The 23,877-nt window shown below is 38.2% G+C and overlaps 4 protein-coding genes across 7 annotated transcripts in view; 2 read left to right on the top strand and 2 right to left on the bottom strand.

The window, feature by feature from the left end:
* Positions 1-462, bottom strand: part of ext1c (exostoses (multiple) 1c) — a 206,607-nt gene extending 206,145 nt beyond the window's left edge. The window contains exon 1 of the mRNA XM_020917681.2: positions 267-462. The gene's annotated coding sequence lies outside the window, so the exon portion shown is untranslated. The remainder of the gene's footprint in view (positions 1-266) is intronic.
* A 3,603-nt stretch (positions 463-4,065) lies between these two features.
* On the bottom strand, positions 4,066-4,413 carry LOC129410084 (protein FAM32A-like). Its single transcript, XM_055157344.1, has one exon. It carries the CDS (start codon positions 4,411-4,413, stop codon positions 4,066-4,068), a length of 348 nt encoding a protein of 115 aa, XP_055013319.1.
* Positions 4,414-4,853: 440 nt separating this feature from the next.
* LOC110153762 (probable thiopurine S-methyltransferase) lies at positions 4,854-11,399 on the top strand. 2 transcript variants are annotated; one of them, XM_020917684.2, is made up of 9 exons: positions 4,854-5,013; positions 6,731-6,846; positions 6,925-7,017; positions 8,223-8,355; positions 9,246-9,298; positions 9,612-9,686; positions 9,769-9,854; positions 11,095-11,139; positions 11,205-11,399. In XM_020917684.2, the coding sequence occupies exons 1-9, from the start codon at positions 4,915-4,917 to the stop codon at positions 11,321-11,323; spliced, it is 819 nt and encodes a 272-aa protein (XP_020773343.1). In that variant the 5' UTR covers positions 4,854-4,914; the 3' UTR covers positions 11,324-11,399. The 2 variants fall into 2 exon arrangements, with proteins under 2 accessions (XP_020773343.1, XP_055013318.1); XM_055157343.1 differs by having other exon boundaries at positions 11,085-11,139.
* A 1,722-nt stretch (positions 11,400-13,121) lies between these two features.
* Positions 13,122-17,608, top strand: LOC129407174 (dynein regulatory complex subunit 4-like). 3 transcript variants are annotated; one of them, XM_055157341.1, is made up of 8 exons: positions 13,122-14,040; positions 15,544-15,741; positions 15,816-16,016; positions 16,088-16,142; positions 16,215-16,417; positions 16,875-17,099; positions 17,172-17,291; positions 17,371-17,608. In XM_055157341.1, the coding sequence occupies exons 2-8, from the start codon at positions 15,544-15,546 to the stop codon at positions 17,395-17,397; spliced, it is 1,029 nt and encodes a 342-aa protein (XP_055013316.1). In that variant the 5' UTR covers positions 13,122-14,040; the 3' UTR covers positions 17,398-17,608. The 3 variants fall into 3 exon arrangements, with proteins under 3 accessions (XP_055013316.1, XP_055013315.1, XP_055013317.1); XM_055157340.1 differs by lacking the exon at positions 13,122-14,040 and having other exon boundaries at positions 15,410-15,741; XM_055157342.1 differs by lacking the exons at positions 13,122-14,040; positions 16,875-17,099 and having other exon boundaries at positions 15,410-15,741.
* The last annotated feature ends 6,269 nt before the right edge of the window (positions 17,609-23,877 follow it).

Raw genomic sequence — 23,877 nt, 5'->3', positions numbered from 1 at the left:
TCCCGCAGCGTGAAGCCACTATCCAGACATGTGGGCGGACAATACATTATCATTGTCCCGACTCCCGATGCGATGATGGGGCTCTAGGTGCGCGGAGGAACAGCGAAGGAGCCAGCGATTCCAATGCGGAACAGGCAACCACGGGACACATCTCCAAGTCTCAGTGTAAACAAATCATTCATTATTATTATTAGACCTGTGCATATGCAGATGGTCGCTTTCACACAGACAGGGAGCAGATGTGAGCCATACGGTATGGTACTCACCGTCACGCCGCTCGTCTTCCTCCCGGGTGGCCAACCTCGTTTCGGCTTCTCCTCTCACCTCTCCTCGCTGTTTTCAAACCACCATCAAGCATTACATCCCCGTAAATTGACTCTTTTAACTGTGTAGCCTCTCCAACCTGCTCGTGTCATTGATGAGCGTGGTGCTGTATCTCAAACTGTCCATTTTCCATTTCCACAACAGTCCGCACGCACACGACCCGCCCCCGGGCAGCAGGGATTGGCTCGCGGGGGTCCTCGACGTCTTCGCCTCGCCGTAAAGGAAAACACACATCTGGGGGGGTGAGAGAGAGAGACAGAGAGAGAAGGGAGAGAAGGGAAAGAGGGGACAAGGGCAGCGCTTCTGTGGAGGGGATGGTCTGTTCTGTTGGTCTGGTTACGTACAGGAGCTGCCAGCGTGCGTGAGAAAATTGCATACGCGTGGAAATGCCCAGTGTTTACGGTGGCTTAGAGATTAAAATCCGTCATGTTAGTGGAAAATCCGGTTGCTTATTTACAGTATACTGTGATTTACCAACAAGAAAAAGCCAACTTTAATTGCGTAACTTTGGAGCGTGAACAACCTATTTTAATGTAAATGCAAAATAGGCCGTGTGCTTGCGTCATAAGCAAAATAATTAGTCTATAAAATTTGATGACTGGGCTAGCAAAACTCTCCATAATCGGCCCTATATTTAAGTATTCACCAACCTATGTTCTGCTTCTATAGACACGGTATTCCTATTATATGAAAATGTGGATTGGCACAGGTTTTACGCACTAGTTCTTTTTGATTCTTTAAAATTATGTTACATCACGAAACTGACATAAAACTCCATAATTGGGACAATTTTTCGTCTTCATTTATCTGTGTTATTTGGCACAATATTGGCTTCTTCAGGCAAAGAATAATATAGCGTAAGATTCCTACAATACGAAAATGTGTAGTGGTCTGTGGAGGTTTTTACGCACCAGCCCTTTGTAACTGCAGGCTATGGTAACACATCCAGCTACTTTTCACCTGTGAATTAGGTTTTTATGAATGAAATCGACTCATATTAGCTTGTGTTTGAAAAGTCTACACGTACATATTTACATAGTGATGAATATGACCCAATATTAACACATTTTCGTGGATTTTTGCGCCTGAAACTGTGGAGTCGCACTTGGCCTTTGTCTGACACTTGCAGCTGACAGCTTGGCGTTGCCAGGGTAACGCTGATATTTCTGTTGCAGTGGCTCCATCTAGTGGTCAAAAGATGTCATTATGCGTTTGTGTGGAGATTGCTTTGTCTTTTTGTGATGCATTAGACGTAAGGTAAAGCTCATGGAACAGAGAGTTTGAATAGATAATCATTTGTATATCCTCCTGAGACCCGGCCCATTCATTTGTGTCCTACATAGTGGAATATTAAGTTAACCAGTCTTCAATTCAACCAGTGTTTTGAGATAGACTTTTAATGGGGGGACTGGGTTCCTCTGTCTGGGGGATTATAGAGTACTATAAAAAAAATAAAAGAAAAAAAGAAAAAGAAAAGAAAATACTGCACTATGATTAACAAATAATAATAATAAAATGAAAATAAAAATTAAATAAAATAATAAATAAATGTAATTTAATTTTAAAAATACAACAACAATAATAATAATAATAATAATAATAACATTAAAATAAAATAAAACAAAAAAACATAACACCTAATGTCCCCAGCGTCCATTACAGAGATGCAGACATGTAAAAATTATAAATTAAAAATAAATGTAAATGCTAAGGTTATGTATACATGTATGTATGTATATGTACATGTGAGCGTGTTTGTACATATTCATGTATGTGTGTGTGTATACATAAATATGTATTTGCATACATATATGTTCGTGTGTATATTTATGAAATGCATACAGCAGGTAAGCACTCCATAGGTGGAAAAAAAAAAAAAAAAAACTGTGTCAACCTTTTGTTTATGTAAAACAATTGGGGTAGGACATTATAAGTTTTTTAAACTTATAATGTTTTTGTTTTGTTTTTTGTTTTGTTGTTGTTTTTTTGTTAGTGTTGTTGATTTTGTTTTACCTTGCTCAAATAAATAATAATAATAAAATAATAATAATAAAAAGGTGTTCATTTACCTCGAAACTGATAGAAAATTACAATAAATATATATTGCAGTACAATGTTTTTCTTTGGGTCCCAGGTGGATATACAACTATTTTCCCTGTATTGCGCCTACTGTGGCATCGCTTCAACCTAGACAAATTCTCTTCAACTTAGGATATAAAAAACTTAATTTGTCAGCATTTAAAGATCTAAACTGGGTTTTATTTAGAATGCATACATATTTTCTTTTAAAGCCTGAGCAAATATATAAGGTGCACTCTGTAGTTGTGTTGAGGTGGGGAGTCGGCCACATGTTTTTCTCCATGGAGATGTTCTTTCTTTGCCTGGAATGTTCCACCCACAGTTTGGTATTAAACAGATCTATCTTGCTTTTATTCAGTTACACTTGTTCAGTTGATTTAAGAATTATAAATAGCTTAGATCCACATGAACAAGCTTGCCTCTCCATAGCCTTTTAAACTGTCCTGGTAGTATTAGTTTGTCTTCATGGAGATAGACCACTTTAATACTGTCGAACATTTAAAAAGACAAAACTATGGGACCGCCCACCCCGTGATTTCAGAAGACAATTTCTTATTAATTTTTGGCACAGACTTTCTGAAAAAAAAAATGTTTGAAAGCTCAGGGCTAATCAGCTATGTGGTAACTAATGAGCGCAAGATCTGTAATTTTATTTAAAATCTGTTTCTGAAACTTTATAAACCGCTAAGCCATGAAAGCATTCCTCTGAATTTTGCACTTTAAATTGGCTTTTTCAGCTCAAAACAACTGTGTTATAGATATTATTACCACATAGCTGATTAGTCTTTGCGACAAATGGGCAAATTAAAATGTAATTTCAGAAGTGGAGCTAGAAGATTATAGTGAGCAGTGTCTACAGCCTACTACAATAATGAACATACCTCTGTCTCTGTCTTAAAAATAGTCTTTATGAAAAATGTATGAAAAAAGTTCACTTCAACTGGCACGGCACTTGTGGTTTTGTCAAGACGATAATGCAAGGGTTGTAGTGAATATTGTAAGAAGAAAAACAAATGAATAATGCAGAACTTGACTTGATACTCTCTGTGTGTAAAGGAAGATGTGCACTACGCCTGACCTGTAGCCTATAATTTATCAATGAAAGCCAGTGGTTTCTTTTCACATTACTTATGAAAATATCTCGCCTTCTGAGTACCACTAAGTGTTATAGGATTGTACCGGGAATAGAGGGCTAAACCAGGTCTACAACTGGACACGTTACAACAAACATAAGCAAAAATAAACTCAAACAAGGAGAAAAATGTGATTAAAACTGACTCTAACTGACGTAAACCTAGAACTGAAGATGACTCTACATGACACTAAAACAAATTTACTTTGTCTATATAGAAGTTATAATTGTTTGCCTCTACAGTTATAAGGTTGTATTTAAACATAAAATGAACCAAATATATACATAAACATGAAAATTAAAGGTGCACTATGTAACATTTCTGGAGTAGGGTCCACCACCTGGTTGTCTCCATGGCGATGGTATTGCTTTGACTGGGCTCCATGGTATTATACTTTTTTTTTTTTTTTTTTAAGTCTGTCATGATTTCTTTATTATGTAACATCAACAAATAATTATACAGAAAAAAATGCAACAGTAAAAATATGTAGAATATTGTCGTAAGTTTTTTCCTCTTTCACCATTTTCCATTATTTCGGCCAGGCGACTTTGGGAATGCCATAATGTTCAGTATGTGTGTCCAGGTGTCGATTGAACTCCTCAACTCTGTGTTTTTGTGTTTTTGATGCTTTGTTCAGAATCCTCTCCATTTGTCGCTTCTCTTGCGTTTTGTCAAATGCAATTTCGGCTGGGGTCCTTTTGTCCATAAATGTTTTTTTAGCCTTCACATCCTCATAATTTTGACTGGTCAAGACCTGTTCCAGCTGCTGCTTGCTTTCTTTGTCCTTCTTCTTCTTCTTCTTCTTTTTCCCAGCCGAAACAATGCCCACTCCTTTGAGTTTTAAAGCTCCTTTCTGGACCGTCGCGTACTCAGACATTATACTTGTCTATCTTGCATTTATCCAATTACTAGTGAAAAATACAATGGAAAACATTTAAGATTCACACAAACCCTGGATATTTTCTCAAACAAAAAACACTCTGTTCCACCTTATGATGTCATGTGGCAGTACAGTAAATGCTCCACTGTGTTTTTAAACTCCGTGCACCTCCACTCGAACCATTTTGATGATTTCAGCGCTTGAATTTGCCGTTTTGGAGATATAGACAAATTAATAATAAAGGTTTACTCAAACATCAACAAAACACAACTCCAGGTATGTTTCTGATGAAGTAACAACATTATAACATGACTTAAAGCTCAGAAGAGTCACTTTGTTTAATATGGACCCTTTACGTCCTGCATGTATTATTGTAGTTAGCTGTCCTGTCCAGGAGGTGGCAGTAGTGAGTAAGTTTGAAAGTCAAGTGACAGAAGAAGAGATGGTTACAAAACCTGAATTACACACAACAACATTCCTCTGTGACAGTAATATCATATGATCACAGGGCAGAGTCGGGTTAACTGGGGTTATTTAGCTACTGTTCCTGTTCTTTTATCCATTCGTATCTATCTGAGCGCGTTCTTTCTCTTTAAGGTAAGCATTAACTCATTTATTTAGCCTTTTTGTCAGCATGTGTAACTCTAAGTTGCAATGAATGAACTGTAAACAATTATGCAAACCTTTTAACTTTTGACCTATTCTGTTGTTTAGTAGATATGAAAAGTGCATTATGTTTGTGTCAAGACTAGAAAACAACCACGTATTCTTGAGTTACTAGCGAAGTTTAATCTATAACTGCACACACATTTAAACTGTATTGTAGCAAACATAAAAGTGACTATATTCTGTATGTGTCAAGTTGTTGCTTTAAATTCTTTGTAGACTGCTGCGACTTGTGAAGAATATAGTGAAAAATATTGCTTAACTGAAGGTAAAATTGTAAGCTTTAAGTTAGTAAATAAGTTCAAAGTTCAGTGGCCGACTCTTAAACACTTAAAGCCAAGTCTTCTCCGGTGTTTCTTAATTTATCACCAATGTATATTTTTATTAAAAATGCTAAATTTCATGTTATTAGTTATTAGGGATATAGTTGACTAAAGAAATTCTTGGTTGACTACAGACATGTCCTGCTTATCATTTAGTCGACTAAACACTAAAAATAATATGTTACAAAAGCTCTCAAAACTATTACATATCTCTGTGCACTCAAGACTACACTTACACAGGAGTTCAGACAAAAATAGCTATTTATGCAGAAAATAAATACAAGGAAACTATGTATTCTTATAAAAACAGGTTAATCATGAGTTTAATCTGCCTTTTTACACATAGAAAAAAAAATCCTCAGCTAACTCTTTCACTTGTTGTTGTCCTATATAATAGTAGAGGTAAGATCTTAAGACCGAGCCCAAGCCCGACCCGGGTCGGGTCTAAAATGTCAATCATTACTTCGGGTCGGGTCGGGCTCGGGCTTCAAATAAATATATGTTTATAAAATGTATGCTAAAACGATGTGTGGATACTAAACTAAGGAATACTTGTTATAAAATAAATAATATGGATAAAACAGAGAAGTAATGTAATGTAATTGCTATTTAACTACTAAACAGGATCCGCAGAGCCAGAGCTCTGCGCACGTGAACGCCCCCTCTTCATTTAATAATCTTCCCCTCCGCAAGTCTGCATCTATTTTGACCTGGTGTCCCCAATATGGAGGAGCAAGAAGTTAAACTAAAGGCAGGAGAACTGAAAAGACAAACACTCACCGGTAAGAGTGAGGTGTGGAAAAGCTTCAAATTGATTGTTGAAAATGCTACAGAAACTTGCGTTGGCTTCGCTGAATGTCGTCAATGTGGCGCTTTGCTTTCATACGAGAGCAAAAAGACTGGCACCTCGACGCTGAGCACTGCTCCTCCTCCCGAGTCCTCACAAATAAAATATGACATTTCGGGTTTGCTTCGGGCTCGGGCCTGCAAATCAAGTTAATTGGTCGGGCTCGGGCCGGGTTGGGTTTTAATACCCGCGGGCCCGGGTCGGATCGGACTGGATTTAGGCCCGATCTCACCTCTATATAATAGTAAGTGCTTGCAATCAAAATAAAAGTTAACTGTTATTGTTACTTTTTAGTATTACCTTTTTCATCATCACAGACATCATTGTGTTCAAATGTTAAAATATTTTACTGGGTTTGCTTTGTGTATGTGTGTTTTTCTCTTGTTTAATGCATAAATCAGTTATTAACTTTTACTTATCACCATTTTTAGCAATAACTTCATAATTTTGATCAGTATTACTACAATTAATCCTCCAGGAGAGTTGCAGTAGCAGCATGTTGGCCGCTCAGGAAAACCGTGTGATTGCTCTAGAAGAATGGGAGGAAAAATGGCAGCAGGATAAGATAGGCTTCCACCATCCCCATGTTCACAAGTAAGTAGGTTCATTACTACACAGTCTAAATGTAATGTAACAGAGCATAAAGTCACTGTTGTGTTTGGTGTTTTGTAGAATGCTAGAGGCCAACATTGACAAAGTGGTAGCAGGTCGGACTGGAATCAAGTTCTTCTTCCCTCTCTGTGGAAAAGCTGTAGATATGAAATGGTGAGTATACAACCAGCTGCTGCACCAGAACATTAAAATGCAGTTAAGAGATGCATGATTAATCAAACTGAACCTGAGATTTGAATTGGTTTTGGTAAACTGGACTAGTTAAAGGAAACGTATTCTATTTTCTGAACTATGTTATGTTTTTTCCTCATCATACCTGGAGTTGTGTTTTGTTTCATTCACATGTGTTTAACTCACAAATCCTGCATATTAAGACTGAGTTTTAAGCAGAGTTTAAGCAGAAAACACTCCATCTTGTCATGTGGTAGTACAGGAAACTGTGTTTTAAACTTTTTACATGTTCACTGTAATCACTTTGATAATTTAAGCCCCGAAATTGTTAATGTCTATTGAAAAAGTTAAAAAGTAGCTGTAAACTTAAAAACTATGACATCAGAAGGTGAAACAGAGCATTTTGAGCTTTGAAGATGTAGAGAGACTAATAATAAAGGATTATTCAAACATGGGTGAATGAAATGAAAAACAATTTTGGTAGATTTTTATGGCGCTAACATTATAATATGACATAAAGTTCACAAGAGTCAATTTTGCGCAATATAGGAGCTGTAAAACTCAACCTCAAATACACCGTATTTTCCGCACCATAGGGCACACTCATAAGCCTCCAACCCCAAAAAACGACTGCACGCCCGACAATCCAGAGCACCCTATACACGAATCCACTCGGGTGTCCCAGCACGACTTCAGTAAACTAAAAAGCTGCACCACCCTCAGCGCACGCAAACACGCACGGCGCAAACAGCGACCACGCAGCGAAACACACCCGCAGCCACACTCATCACTCCACACGGATGAGGAATGGAACGGAGGAAAGAACCGAAAACGCGAGTGCAATGTGCCACTCTGAGCCACAACTGAACAACTGAGTCACTGCGAACACGCCAACAATCCAGTGGTCCCAGACAGCACCCTCCCTACACGCCACAACTGAACAAAGCCCAGAGTCACTGTGAACGCGCCAAACAAAGTCCCACTGACACATCAAACTGTTGTGTTTCTTTTAATACACCTTATAGTCCGGTGCGGTTTATATGTGAAGTTCGAAAATAGACCATTCAATGACAGTGTGCCTTATAATCCAGAGCGCCCTATAGTGCGGAAAATACGGTAATATCTGTCAGAATAATGAGTACTTTTTCAAAATTGTAAAGCCCTTCTGTTTTTCATGTCACTTCCAGGACTGCAGAGTTGGGTCACACTGTAGTTGGAGTGGAGCTGACAGAAAAAGCCATTCGACAGTTTTTTGAAGAGAGTGAAATGAGTTACACTGAGGAGAATGTGCCAACCATCCCTGGAGCTAAAGTGTTTAGGGTGAGGAAATGAGGCCTTTTAATATTCTAATGTAACGTGTTCAGATGGGAACAGGCGCTAGTATTTGTGTATCACTTACATGCTATTGCTGTGTTTCAGATCACCTCACAACATTCTCACATTTTGTTTTAATATAACTCGTTCTAAAGTCAGAAATGATCAGGTTAACATTTGTAAATGGGAAAGTACAGTGTTATCAATAGAGTCATCTTATGCTGGCTCTTGTCCCCCAACTGAGAGTATAACATCATCACATTATAATCTGAAAGCTGTTTTTATATTGGTAATATTGTATATTTTCTTACTATATTTGGCCAACAGCAGCACCAAATGACCACATAAACAATTAAATCTGTCACTGACACCGCAGCATTGCTTTTTCTAATCAACACAGTGAGCCTTTTACTGTTTTGATCTCATCTGGAGCCATGACTAATAGCTGATTACTTACAGTTCACTGCCAATAGACCCCTGATAAATGAGTAAAGACTAAAGCAACAATTACAGCGTCCTTGGATGGTCCATTAAAAAACAAATAAATAAAGTTGTATTTTTATAATTCACAATGTCGATTAGGACAATTCCCTTAGCGTTCCAAAGATCCCACTGAGCCTCCTATAATAATTCACACAATTCAAAATCATTTTACATTTTTACTTTTAGATTTATATGTGAAATATACAAATAATTATGACCGAGAGGCTTGATACTAGTTTAACGTAGTGCATTTAAACAAAAAAAAGAAACATGTTTAATTCAAACTCCATTTTCTTTTTTGTACTCATGTATGGAGGTTTGGGGGCTCTCTGTAGTGACTTTGAGAACCACAAGGGGCTCCGGACCTCGTTATGGGAACTACAGACCTAAACTTATACCCGTTTCTTTCACAGAACTCTGAGAAAACGGTTTCACTTTATCAGTGCGATATCTACAAGTTCTCCAGGTATGACACTTTCAGCCAAACATGTGGAATAAAACTGTATAAAGGACACTGCAATATAAAGTGTCCTAAGACTTCTAGACATCCCTGTAGTATTACTATAAGACTGTACAAGATCTTAAAGGTAAAGGTAGATGAGTGTTATGCCACACAAAGAGTCAGGTTTACGGACATGCAAGCTCGCTTACAGCTACGATGCATGTTTTCAGGGCAATAAACTCAACCCAAAGAAAAAAACAAAAAACAAAACATGCTTTCATTGTTAGTTACAGTAGAAATTTGCGGAGTTTTATGAAGCTGATGATGATCTCTGTAGTTCCCTTGAAGGTCAGTTTGGAGCCATTTGGGACAGAGGTGCTCTCGTCGCCATCAACCCCAAAGACAGAGAGAAGTAATGTTACCTGTTCTATTATATGAAAATATTGTCCCAGTTTGCTGTGTTAGTTAGTTACTTTTTCTCTCTGTGTGTCCAGATATGCTGCTCTGATGGTTTCTCTGATGGCCCCTGACTGCAGGTACCTCTTGGACACTCTGCTCTATAATCCTGAGTTACATAAAGGTAAATGTTTATTTTTCCTCTCATATTGATTCTTTGCAGTGACAACACGTTGGGGGTGTTCTACTTGTATCTCTATATTGGAATTTTCAGCTGTTACCAAAGAGACTCAATTAGCGTCAACTCATTAGCAAACACTGTCAAAAAAGTTTTAAGATGGTCTGAAAACTCACACATTTTCAGGAGCCTGTGACCAATACAAAGGTCCTGTTAATGTGTTTGACTTTTAAAGGGCCCATCTCATGCAAAATAACTCTTTTCACATTGTATCTTCTGCACATATACAAGCACAATTTAGATTTTGGAACATCCATTACACAATACTTATGAAATCTTACTGATTTCTTGGCGGCGTCACAGACCAGGAACTATGAAAGACCCACTATTGCTCATCCCCCCGCCCGTCCTGAGAAAGCACAGGCTCTGCCCTCCAAACGTGACGTTGCCTCTGACTGAGCTGCCCTTCCTCCGCCCATCTCAGGGAGGGATGGGGAGACAGGTGTGCGCCCTGATAGCAGTAGGAATAAAGTTGATTCATCATGGTGATACAGCGCGTTCAGCCTTATGTGTTGGACCCGGAATCGGACGAGAACTTGGAGATGCACGAAGTGCAAGCACCGCGTCGACATCAGCTGAACGTTACTGATTGGTAAAGTATTAATAAACGCTATTAGATAAACTTATTATATCGTGTACACTGCAGTGTAAAACAATTAGCTTATGCTGTTGCTTTTGTTTAGGTGTTTATGCTACATCAAGCTGGCCACGTCATTGTTGTAGCAGCTTTAGTTCGTTGTCATGTGGGAGGGTGGCAGAAATACACTGCAATTTGTAAAAAAAAAAATGCCGAATCAATCTAAAAAACACTTTTGCGACATATACAAGGCCCACATATCACTCTTAGAAGTTAGAAAGCTCTGAAAAGTTGATTTTGCATGAGATGGGCCCTTTAATGAAAAAGGTTAGTGTGAGGTTGGCTAATGCTCGCTAGCTTGTAACTGTAATTTTATTGTTTAACAGCACAAATCATCTCACCGGGTCTAGTTCCAGCAAATTCTGTTCTTTATAGTCAGATGGTGTTGAAATAAAACTCAGATTAAACTCTAGACAAACAGACAGAGCAGTGCCTAGTTAGCATCACATCTCGAGGGAATGTTGATAACATCAGCTGCAAAGTATCAATAATTCTATAACTGAATGGGAAAATGTGTCATTGTGTCATTAATGACTCAGCGCTTCACAGGTCCTCCATTTTTTGTACCGGATGAACAAGTGTTGAGCCTGTATGGTAAGCATTGAAAAGTGGTCATGATTTTAAAAGGTTTTATAATTAACTCTTTAAATGTGTTTTAGGGTCCAACTGTGATATTGAGCTGTTGCAGGAAGCCGATGCCTTCAGTGAAAAAGCCAAAAACTGGGGCCTGGACTACCTCACGGAGAAAGTGCATCTACTAGTTTTAAAGAACAACTGACTTTCTTAACTTTTTTAACTAATGTTTTTATGGTTTATAGAGTTAAAATTTAAATAAAGTGTATGAAATACCTGAATCTTATTTGGGGGTCACTGTGAGAGATGCTCACTCGTGTGTCTCCACAGATTAGACCTGTAAACCTGTTTATGTAAATGTAAGAACTGGTCTGAAAAAGCTGCAAATTAATTGCCCCCTGGGACCAATCAAGGTTTCAGAATCTGAATCAATCTTAATCCGTGTATCATTCGTTCATTCGTTTTTCAATATAAAACCAAAAAAAAGAAAACGAAAAAACAACAGTTTTCTTCACTATTTGTCTCCAAAACCAAAATGAAAAAACGGATAACGATTCGTTTTTTCAGTTTTCGATTTTGTGTATAAATGAAGAATGGAAAAAACGGATAACGCCCGTTTCCCGTTTATGTGACTTCCATGACTGCGATGCCGGACTTTTGCACCGCGTACGGACTGAACCAGGACTGATCCAGGTCCGGGACCAGACCGGGACCAAACCGGGACCAGGACTCCGAGCTTTGACTCCGAGCCTCAGCTTCGAGCTCTGGCCCTGCTGTGGGCTTTGAGCCTCCGGTCTGGTCCTGGTCTTGTCTCGGGTCTCAGGCCCGCTCTGGTCCCGGTCTGGTCCCAGTCTCAGTAGCGCTCTAGTCCCGGTCTGGTCCCGGACCCGGTCCATTTGAACCAAAAGCTCTTAGTTCAATTAATTTTCGTTGGTGTGAAAGCGTCAATTAGATGCTTTGCACCACCTCCGAACCAGCCGCGGTTCTTGAGCGCGGGGGACCAGAGCAGCTCTGTCCTGGTCTGGTCTCGGACCTGGATGAGTCCTGGTTCAGTCCGTACGCGGTGCAAAAGTCCGGCATCACAGTCACGGAAGTCACGTAAATGGGAAACGGCCGTTATCCGTTTTTTCCATTTTTCATTTAGACACAAAATCGAAAACTGAAAAAACGAATGGTTATCCGTTTTTTAAATTTTGGTTTTGGAGACAAATACTGAAGAAAACTGTTGTTTTTTCGTTTTCTTATTTTTTGGTTTTATATTGAAAAACGAATGAACGAATGATACACGGATTAATCTTAAACGCTTTCTCTTTCATTTTTTATCTTTGCCATTAGTTTGCCCTTTTTGGATAATTTCCTCACAAGCTGCACAGATGTGATCAGTCCAAAAGAAATCTGATTACTCACATCACATGTACTACCTCACGGAGAAAGTGCAGCTACTAGTTGTAAAAAAAATAATAAATTTTCTTAACTTTTTAAATTAATGCTTTTTATAGTTTACAAATGATTTCTGATGAGTTAAAATTTAAATCGAGTGTATAAAAGACATATATCTTATTTTTTCCCATGTATTTGAGCAAAATTTGCATTCTAAACATTGCAAATAGGGTCATTCCACGCTTAATCTCCGAATGCCCCCACTCGACCAGCTCAGATTTGACTGAAAAAAATTGTAGGTTCACACACTTTCTAACAGGAAAAGTCCCAAATTTTTGCTCCCAACTCCTTATAGTTTTGTCATAAAAAATATTTGTAAACTCTGCCCTGACCTGTTTTGAGCAGAGTTGTCCTAGGAGCCACTTTTAGATTGTTGTATGTAAAAAACTACTTAAGGTCAGTCCTTCAAATTTTCAAGGTTTAAAAATTGGCAAATGTACGACAGAGTATAAGGGTCAGATAAAAAAAAAAAAAAAATGCTGGCGCTACGAGAATAAAGTCGTAACATTTCGACATTAAAGTCGTAATATTATGAGAATAAAGTCGAAGCCAGAAAAAGTCGTAATTTTACGAGAATAAAGTCATAATTTTACAAGAATAAAGTCGAAGTTAAAATAAAGTCGTAATATTATGAGAATAAAGTTATAATATTACGAGAATGAAGTCGTAATAAAATCAAAGTCAAAGTGAAAAATGCGGCAGAAGAAGAACCTTGTTTTTCAATATAAAACTAAAAATAAGAAAACAAACAACAATTTTCTTCATTATTTGTGCCTCCGGACTGAACCAGGACTGAACCAGGACTATACGAGGTCCGAGACCAGACCGGGACTGAGACCAGGAATTAGACAAGGACTGAGTCAGGGACCAAGACTGAGACCGGGATCAGACAAGAACTGAAAACGGTTTAGTCCTGGTTCAGTCCTGGTCTGGTCCCGGTCTCAATCCTGGTCTTTCTGGTTTGGTTCCGGACCTGATTTAGTCCTGATTCAGTCCTTGTTCAGTCGAATGAACGAATGATACACGGATTTTTCTCCTTTACAAAATGCTCCAAATTCTCCATTCGTTCATACTTTCCGAGCAGCTGATATTCTCTTAATATTATGACTTTATTTTGACTACGACTTTATTCTCATAAAATTACTACTTTATTCTTGTAAGTTTACGACTTTATTCTCGTAAAATTATGACTTTATTCTCGTAAAATTACGACTTTTTCTGGCTTCGACTTTATTCTTATAATATTACGACTTTAATGTCAAAATGTTACGACTTTATTCTCGTAGCGCCAGCATGTTTTTTTTTTTTTTATCTGACATCTTATACTCTGTTGTACAAATGTACTTGTAGAATATGGACTTTTACACTTGTGCTTTTGGTTTATCACAGATTTCTGGGGGCTTGAATTTGCTAAAAAATTCTACTCTTCAAATTTGAGGGCATCTTTGAAGGACTGTGGAAAGTGCAATTTCAAAGACAGAGGTTTGATATGAACATAAACCTTCCCACAGATGCTATGTACGTTTGTACTTTGTATTTTAAAACTGACCCTCAGATTAAGTAAGATATTAAGTGTTAAAAAAAAAAAACAGATAGCACCCACCAACATAAAATGGACTGTTTAGAAAGACTATGGCTGTTTTTTACATATCCATTTGTGATGGTGTTCTGCCTTATTTGTGCAAAATAATTTTTTAAAAATATGGTGTTCGCATTCATGGACTATGAAGACACTTTCAGAAGCTAAGAAAACATTCTGATTTCATGACACACATAGGCCTGTAACGATAATCAATAAATCGATTTATCGTACGATAACTTTTGACGAGCTCGATAACTTTTCCAGCCACGATAAATTCTATGTACATTGTTTTCCTCGCTCTCTCTCGCGCTCAAAGAGACTGAATGTTAGAAGCTTCTATCGCTCTCTGACTCCTCTCGTTTAACAAGCGTAATGACACTTGAACCAACATGTGCTGTGTTTATCACACGGCGGATGCGCCCATAGTCTGAGCACTTTCTGCACATGCAGAGATGGCAGAGGCGCCGCTGTCTGTGCGGTGCGTTAGCAACACAAGCTAGCGCCGCTGTCAGAGTGACCACAGAGTTCATCTCCGAGCGCCAAAACAAGTCACAATGCCGAATCAACACTGGTGAGTGGGACACGTGTCAACAACCACATGCGTCAAAAGCAGCGAGCGCACAAACGACGAGAAGAAATTTCTCAAACCCCAACAGCCGATAAACCCCCCCAAAAAATAGAAAAAAATAAAGGCCTTAGCTTGGGCATACTTCATGCTAGGCATTTGTGACTCACTACACTCATTGTTCAAGTTGTTGGCAACAACTGTGTAGAATTTCAGATCTCTAGGACAAAGGGTTTTGATGCTGTGAGCCTTTGTGTATACAAAATGACAATTCGGCACAAGATTGCCAAATTTGTGCCAAAATAATAATAATAATATAATAATAATAATCATTGTTATTATTATAATACTAATTCTTCTGAGCTTTAGGCATGTTTTCTCAAGAAAAAAAACTAAAAGTAGCCAAAATTGTCTTCCAAGTGGCTGTTCTGCTACTACTACTACTGCTCTCTGTGTCTCTCTCTGTGTCCCTCTCGGCTGCGCGTATAAACACAGGGTCCGTTTCCAATACAATCTAAATGTCCCACCCACCGTTTGAAAGCTCTGGTGATAGGCTAAAACAATATGTCAATCACTTTCTGGAAGATCCAATGACTGAAGAGATGAAATGACTAAACCCCGCCACCGACAACAGCGGGGAGGGTCTCATTTTGAAGCTAAGAGTGTGAGGAAAACAAGCTAGCTATGCTACATTTAACCTAGGTTATAAGGCCATTTCTAAAAAGTCTGGCTAATTAAGCTAATATAGTGTAATATTTTTTGTTTGTTTTTAGTTTTTTTTTAAAGTAATCAGTAATTCAGACATGTTTGTAAACACCAAAATGCTTTTCTTATAAAGATGGAGGACGACATCATGCGTCTGAGGGAGGAACTTGATCGAGAGAGGAAGGAGACGAATTATGTTCGGCTTGAAAGGGACAAGGCGCGTGCCTTCTTGGACATCACCGCCAGGAAGCTAGACGAGGTCAAAGCTGAACTCAAAAACCTGGACAAAGAGTCGGAGGAAACAGAAATCAAACTTCAAGAAGAAATTAAGGTATCGTATACTAGTATTTTTCTATACATTTCTGTTAGATCACTACATTTTTAAACACAAATGTGTTCCTCTAGGTTTCCAGACAAAAAATGCAATATCTTCTCTGTGAATATCAAAATACAACTTGTGAGCTCAACACTAATGCAGTAGCCTCAAAACAGGCACTGCAGGCTGAGCAAACATTACTAGAGAATAAACTTAGGAATGATTTGGCATCTCTGCTCATAGACATACATCATGTGGACACTGAAACACCAGTCATGGAGCTTAAAAAGGTAACATGCCCTTTTTATATGTGAAATTAATCCAATAATTTTCTTACTAAAATATTCTATTTAATGCCTAGATATATGAAGAAAAAAATGCTCATATGAGAGCAATTTCCGAAAAGAAACTCCAAGGTAAAGAGCTTACTCTAAAACATAGCTCTAGCACTAGAAAACAAGTTAGCAAAACTTTTTTTTCCATTGTAGATGCTGAGACCAAAAATGAAAAGATGCATGATGAGCTGCGACTGTATTTTGAGAATCAGAGGAAAACTGAAGTCAGCCAGGTCAGGGACAACTGGAACAAATTCATCTCAACTCTGATGGAGAAAGATAAAGATGTATATGAAGAATCAAAAGCCTTACTTAAGAACATGGAAACAAAAACGGATATCCTCAATGATTTTAAGGTAAAACATTTTTATATCCTATATTAATGGTTTCAGAAGGTAATTGCGTATGTAACACAACTGAAGCAAAGGCCTATAGGAGCACTGAGGCTACCATCCATAAGTTTATTTTTAGTTTACTAGTAGATGGCAGATGTGAAACATGTGCTCCTAGCCCTGCCCCCTCATCTGGCCCTTGCTGAGGTTCACCTGTGATCTATGGTCTTCTGTCAAGCCAAAGCTGGAACACTAGCAGACTGCAAGAACATAGATAGACTCTAATGGTGATATGTGAGAATACAGCAGGGTCAGCTAGTCTAATTATTAATAATAGCTTTAAGTTCACTGCACACTAATGTATTGCATTGTGCAAATAAATTACATTTGACCCAAGTTAAATAAAAACACACACTTTGAATGACATGAGCAACGCAGCAGAAAATGACCTAGTATTATTTCTCTGGCATTTGTCTCTTAGCAAAAAGTTGCAGATGAGTCAACCGAGCTGAAAAAAAATCAAAAGGAGCTGACACATGTTTTGGAGGAGAATCAACAAGTGACTGAGAATCTGACTAAAATTCAAGAAGAAATAGCTGTCCTTCAGAATAAAATGAAGTATAGGTCCAAAAAGATTGACAACAAAAAGGAAACTGAACTAAATAATCTTGCATCTGAGTATATGATGCAAAAAAGGTGTAAAGAGGTGAGCTACAGAATAGACATTTAATTAATTAAAAAAAAAAATTATATTAAATATGTGTCGATGTGCTTACAGCTGCAGTTGGAGGTGGTTGAGCTGTGCAAAACATCTGCGGAGACAATGGAGAAAATGAAAAACAAGGCGGATGCAAAACACATGCAGATGGAAAAGAAAATACAAACGTTGACAAAGAAGGTTAGAACAAATCCTGTTAAGACTTTCTGTATTTCAAGTATAAAGTAAAGTATAATGGTTGATTTCTGTCTGTTTATAGATTCAAAAGGATTTGCTTCTTTGCTGATCACAAAACATCATCAAAGATGGGCTGTTTGGCCTCACCCTGTTCAATAACACTGGATTTCAATACTACAGACCAAATAAATTTCTTCTCAAAATATTACTATGAGCTATATGCATATGGTACTAAGGAACCCCTTAAGTTGCCCTTTGATTTTAGATGCATTTTGTCAAGCTTGTAGACTGTACACCATAAATCCATCCATTATCCATTATACACTGGCCCTTGTCATTGGATAATTGTATTTTTGGATAATTTATTTGTATTAGAAATAAATTTAAAATGACTGTCACCAATCTCAACAGCTGCTTTAGACAGATGATTCTCTGGTGCTGTCCACATTTCCACCACATGTTATGAGATAAGATTCATACCTGTGTATGAAGAAATGTCATCCTGTCACCTTGACGACGACAACAACAACAACCTGCTAAAATACAGTCAAAGAAAAGCCTCTGACGTCTTGTGACGTCTGTGGTGCTCATGTTGCAGCACTTGGCAGGACTTGCCCAGAGCTCCTTTTGCCTCTTCTTCTTCTTCTTCTTCTTCTTCTTGTGACATTATGTCATTTCATGTGCATGTTATTATGATTTATATGTTTTGTAATTCAATCCCCAATAAATTATTTTCTTTGTTTTTAACCTTTTGTATGTGTTACAAAATGTAATAAATATATGAATAATTATGCATTATTATTATTATTATTATTATTAGTAGTAGTAGTAGTAGTAGTAGTAGTAGTAGTAGTATCATTATTATTATTATCATTATTATCAGAATACAATCCTGGACTCATCTGACACACTTTGGCTCGCTTTGTCTCCCTCTGGTGGTCATTTATATTTGGAATCTGTTTTAACCCCAGAGCAGTACACTTCAACATTTAATTTCAGGATAACACAAGGGTTAAGAACACTTCAAGACCAAAATGCAGAGGCTCACAGCAGCAGCCACAGAGAGACAAGGCACAATATTCCAATATAAGTCAATGACTAAAATCACTTTTAAGGACAATTTTGTTACAGAGACTTAATAATCCATTTTACTTATTGTTTTGGTTGTATTTGGTTCAACAGTGGTTTATTCAAGTACATTTTTGTGAACAAGTTCTTGCTGTGAGTCAGACTACATTAGGCTAATCCTATGTTAAGTCTGTTGTATTTAGGCCTGTTGTTTTTGGTTGTCTTACAGTTCCTGTGTTAAATGTTCTTTAGAAAGTAAGGTTTATTGATCATTGAGAGGATGTATTTGCATTTTTATTCCATGGTCATTATATTATTTGAAATTGGTCTCAAAATGTTGGATCTCAAAATATTATCGTCGATCGCAATAAATACTTGGTCAATTAATCGTCCAGCAAAATTTGTTATCGTTACAGGCCTAGACACACAGCTTAAACTCAACAAAATTCTTTATTTTATTACTCAACTACTGTAAATTACTTAAATTGTAAATTTAATAAAATGTAATTTAATCTTATATTGTAAATTACATGACTCAAAACTTTTGTGTGTTTGTGAGTGAGTGACTCCTGAACAACAGGCACCATGGATCACCACAGAGCTATGGATAGCAAAGTTCAGTTTCAATGCTTTTATTACAATGATAGTTAAAAAATGGAGAATGAGGGCGTTTGGTTGGGCTAAAGTGGCTTGCGATTAACAGCTGGCACCACTGGTGTGGCATTCCCTAATTTCTCCCGCAGATCGGCCGACTGATCTTAGGACAGGCCGGCAGACCTCGACTGGACGTCTCTGAAGGGTGTGAGGGAGGTTCTCAGTGACAAACATTTGGTCAAAAGTTTGTTGTTTTGACTCAGAACAACAAAAATGAAATAAAGTTGAACATTCAGATCAACACCATAACATTCCATCAAGTCCATGAAAGTGATATAAGTCACTGTCGCAGGTCTCAGGTCCAACTGTTGCAGCCGCAAAGATTTCTGCTCCGTATTAGAGGCTTGACCATGCCAGAGAACGTTGAAAGGCTCTGATCTGCATGTTCAAATTTTTCTGTCTGTTTTTTCGCCTGTTTCTGTTAATTAATTGTGATGTCTGTATTTATTTGGAATAAATAATTATGAATGGAATATCTGAGTCATCATTTCACACTGTTGCAATAATTTTATAAAGGACTCCAGGATGAAGTGGGCAGGACCAGAGTTCAATGCGCTAACCACTCTGCCACCGTGCCCCAAAAGTATCAAAAATGTAAAAACCTGCTAAAAAGATGCTTTGTATCTGGCTGAGTTGCTTGTCTGTGTCTGCTCTTATGTCAAATGTCAAACAAGCTCTTCTCCTGTTACAACACTTAATTTAAATAATACACCATGATGCATATCATTATAATTGTAACATTTTCATTTAATATTAATTAGGCCTATTAGTAGTACTAGTATGTTGAAGATTACGACTAGTGTTAGGGTTAACCTTGGGGTTATTAGGGTTAGTGCGGGTGTGGCATTTGGGGGCGTGGCGTTAGCGGGGAGCGGTGTTTACTGGGAGAGGTGTTTTGCTGGGCGGCTAGGCGCACACAAAGGCTGATCATCGCCGCTTGTGGCTATATTATTATTATTAGTTTAGTTTAATTTAGTTTTACCGCAGAATGTTGCGTCATATTTTAGAATTTTGGGAACAACCAATCAAATCTCTCAGGGTCACGTGAGGATTCCCTGTTGTCATGACGATTTGTCATAAAGTAGAATCCCTTTAGAATCATATAAAGGTCGTCCAGGTCCACATTTGGGTTCGTGTCTGGCTTTCAGAGGAGCAGGACGTACTGGTTTTCTCTGTGTGTGTTTTTACAGGTTTGTGGATGACGGCGGAAGATACCAGGGTTTTGGGCATGCAGGTGGGAACCGTGATCTTCGCCCCAGACTCCACTGACAACTTCGTGGTCCAGGAAATTCTTGGCGAGGGAAGTTTTGGAAAAGTGGTGCTATGTAAAAAGACCAGCTCCAACAAGACAGTGGCTCTAAAAGTCATCAAAGATGAGAGCTTCGTACAGTACGCAGAGGAAGAGGTACCCTCCGCTTTAAAGCACTTAAATGCACTTCTACAAACACTAAAATACATACATTTGACTTCTGTACTAGCGTTAGCAGTAAGAGTTAGTAACAGTACGTAGAGTTGAGTAACTTACTTACAAGACAGGTAAAGGCTTAAAGTATTATGTAGTAGTAGCAGTAGGAGTATTCTGTTGCTGTGTTCAGTGTTTGTACTCATACTACTAGTAGTACTAATAATCCTCCTTTTCCTCTACAGCAAGAGGTCCTGCAGGTGCTTCGTGAGTACGGCTCAGAGCACCATAACATAGTACGCTGGTTCAGTTCCTTTCGCTTCAGTGGCACATACTGCCTAGAATTTGAAAGACTGGACATCAGTTTGCTCGACTTACTGCAGCAAATGGAGACGCTGGTTCTGGGGGAGATTCGGTCCGTGCTCTTCCAGGTAGGTAGTATTGTCAGTTTTACACATGTGACAAATACAGAGAACATGTTTCTCAATTTTTCATAAATATGCAAAAGCAAGATTCAAAACAAAACACTATAACTTCACAAACCAGAGGCAATGTGCAGTAGTTTCATTAGCAGGAAGCACACCGATTGTGCTCTGAAGGTGGAGTGATTTTGAGCGGGGAGCAAAGGGAGGTAACATGGTGATCTAAATGTATTATGTGTTAGCAATTAATACCCCATAGAAGTGTAATGACCACTCTTTAAGGAAGTAAATACAGTGTCTGCCTCTTCTGGGAGTTCACATCAACACTACAGAGTGAAGTGAATGATAAATCAATCAATCAATCAAATAGATAAAAGTGTTAGAGTTAATGACTTGTTATTAATGTGTTTAATCTAAATGTGTAAATCCACTGTGTGTCTTGTAGTGAGTCAGTTGTAACCCATGCTTGTGGTTCCTCTGTGCAGGTGGCGACAGCCCTCAAGTTCTTGCAGTGTCTGGGTTTGATCCATGCAGACCTCAAGCCTGAAAATATCATGTTGGTGGACCACATGTCAAGTCTCCAGGTGAAGCTCATCGATACATGGTTCAGACACTTTGGTACAGGTATGATGCTTTATGCTTTATTTGACCATAATTAAAAGGAAATGAACATTCTACAAAACACACCATGACCAACAAACTGCATATATTTTGTTTTATCTCATTCCACATTATAAGATTTTTGTTTTGGGTGTTATATCAAAGATGCCTATTAGTACATATTATAATTCTTCATAGTAAAGGTGCTGTTTAGTTCTTCATATTAAAGTTGTTGCTTGTGTTCAGGGCTCCGGAGGTTGTGGTCGGGGCACGCTACAATGGGGCGATTGACGCGTGGTCCTTGGGCTGTATCGCAGTGGAGCTGCTGTCAGGACAAGCACTGTTCCCTGGAGTCGACACAGATGACTTGGTACCAGTCACATATTATACTACCAGTTATATACTGTACTTTACAATATAACCTGTAGACCTGACTAGTCCTGGTTTAGTCCTAGTTTTGTCCTGGTTTAGACTTAGTTTAGCCCTAGTTTAACCCTGGTTTAGTCCTGTTTTAATCCTGACTTAGTCCTAGTTTAGTCCTAGTTTAACCCTAATTTAGAGCTGGATTAGTTTTGGTATAGTGCTGGATTGTCTCTAAATATAATTTGTGTGTTGTAGCTGTGCCACATTGTACGGACGGTGGGGATACCTCTAGACTCTGTCCTGAGGGAAGGAATGCACACAGACTTGTTCTTCTACCAGAAGACCGTCAGGAACTCCGTCGTCTGGAAACTCAGGGTACTACACAGTTTATCTTTAGCCATGGAAAATGTTTATTATTATGTGAGGTTTGGGGCAGTTAGGTCTGTCAGCAATCACAGAGAATCATAGAGGCAGTCAAAACCACCTGATCCTAGTGTCTTAAAACATGAAAACCAAAACTAGTTCATTTTCCTCACTTACCTTGCAGTGACGATGCATTAACCAATAACTAGCACGCTAACCACACACCCTTTGATCATCAGGCAATAAAATGCTTTCTAAAAATAATAATTAAATAAAAAATGACAGCATGCAGCAGACTTACTTTGAGCTCAGAGCTGCTTATACAATATATCTGTACTGGGGACCTTGTTATTTATAGATGCTTTATTATATATTTATATGGGAAATGGTAACTTCAAGGTTTTCTCTGAATTATTGTTTCTCACAATCTGAACAAACTTGTACAAAAAATAAGCCATTCAATATCGGAAATCTGCCATTTGGAGGATTTTAGACACTGAATAATTTACCTATGAAAGCATTAAATCATAAAGCATAAATTACCTGAACAAATCTTGTTGAGGCAATTTCAGGCATACTGATATACTTTGCAATGTCATGTTTTAAATGTAAACCCTTGAGATTATTTTTTACTAAATAATTGTTTTTACTTTTTTTTTTCAGTCGAACAAACGCTGTCATACAAAGAGGACTCTCACCCGCTTGGAAGACCTTTTTACACTCTTATTTACAAACTTACTGCTAAACTATTTCCCTCTAAATAATTGCAGAGACATGTTGGACATAAAGAGACCAAAATCCACACCAGAGTCCAGATCCGAGTCTGGGACGCAAACCTTAAGACCCAGGAAGAGGAGTCTACTGGAGTCAGACCAGTCCAGGTTTGTTCAATAGGAAAATTATTTTACAAAACTGGTTTAGACTTTGTTTACACCTGGTTTAGACCTGGTTTAGACTTGGTTTAGACTTGGTTTAGACCTGGTATAGTGCTGAAATAGTCCTGAATAACAGCTACACTACATGCTTAACTAATTTTCTCTAAATAATTGCAGAGACACGCTGGACATGAATAGACCAAGATCCACACCAGATTTCAGGCCTGATTTCAGACCACATATCAGTCCTGTCCAGTCCAAGATCCAGACCAGACCTCAAGGCCCCGAAAGAAAAGCCGAGAGGAGGACAGCGGAGGAGAGAGGTTTGTCCTTCATTTATACTAACATGTTATTTCCACTGGGTTCATATCATTTGAATGTAATTCATTTTAGTCAGCTAGACAAAAAGTAATTATAATGACTGAAACTATTACTCAAATTACATCTATTTTCATTGACTTAAAGTAATTCTATATTTCTGTTGACTAAAAATTGAATGCATGAGTGGAGTAAATAACATGAGACTTTTGTTGACTAAAACTAGACAAAAGCTAAAAAGAATGATTTGACTTTTGGCTGAAATTAAAAAGACAAAAACTGAAATACATTTTTTTGTGAAAATGAACACCCCTAACCACACAATCACTAAGTCATGCCCGTTTTTTCTGTGTCCCTTCCAGGACCTGCTCATGACCCATAGAGGGCAGGATCCTAACAGCAGCTGCCTTCAAGCTGCTGTTAAACTGATATAGGGCTCTTTAAGCAGACCATAGTCGGTATGCAGTGCTGGCTCGGGTCTGCGTGGGGCGCTACAGAGGACAGAGGGGAGGGGAAGGGGGGCA

The sequence above is a fragment of the Boleophthalmus pectinirostris genome, unplaced genomic scaffold (assembly GCF_026225935.1).
Source record: "Boleophthalmus pectinirostris isolate CB_2022bp ecotype Guang Dong unplaced genomic scaffold, ASM2622593v1 HiC_scaffold_21, whole genome shotgun sequence".
NCBI classification, from domain to species: Eukaryota; Metazoa; Chordata; class Actinopteri; order Gobiiformes; family Gobiidae; genus Boleophthalmus; species Boleophthalmus pectinirostris.
The sequence above is the reverse complement of the archived record's forward strand: the minus strand, read 5'-3'. Positions and strand labels throughout refer to the sequence as shown.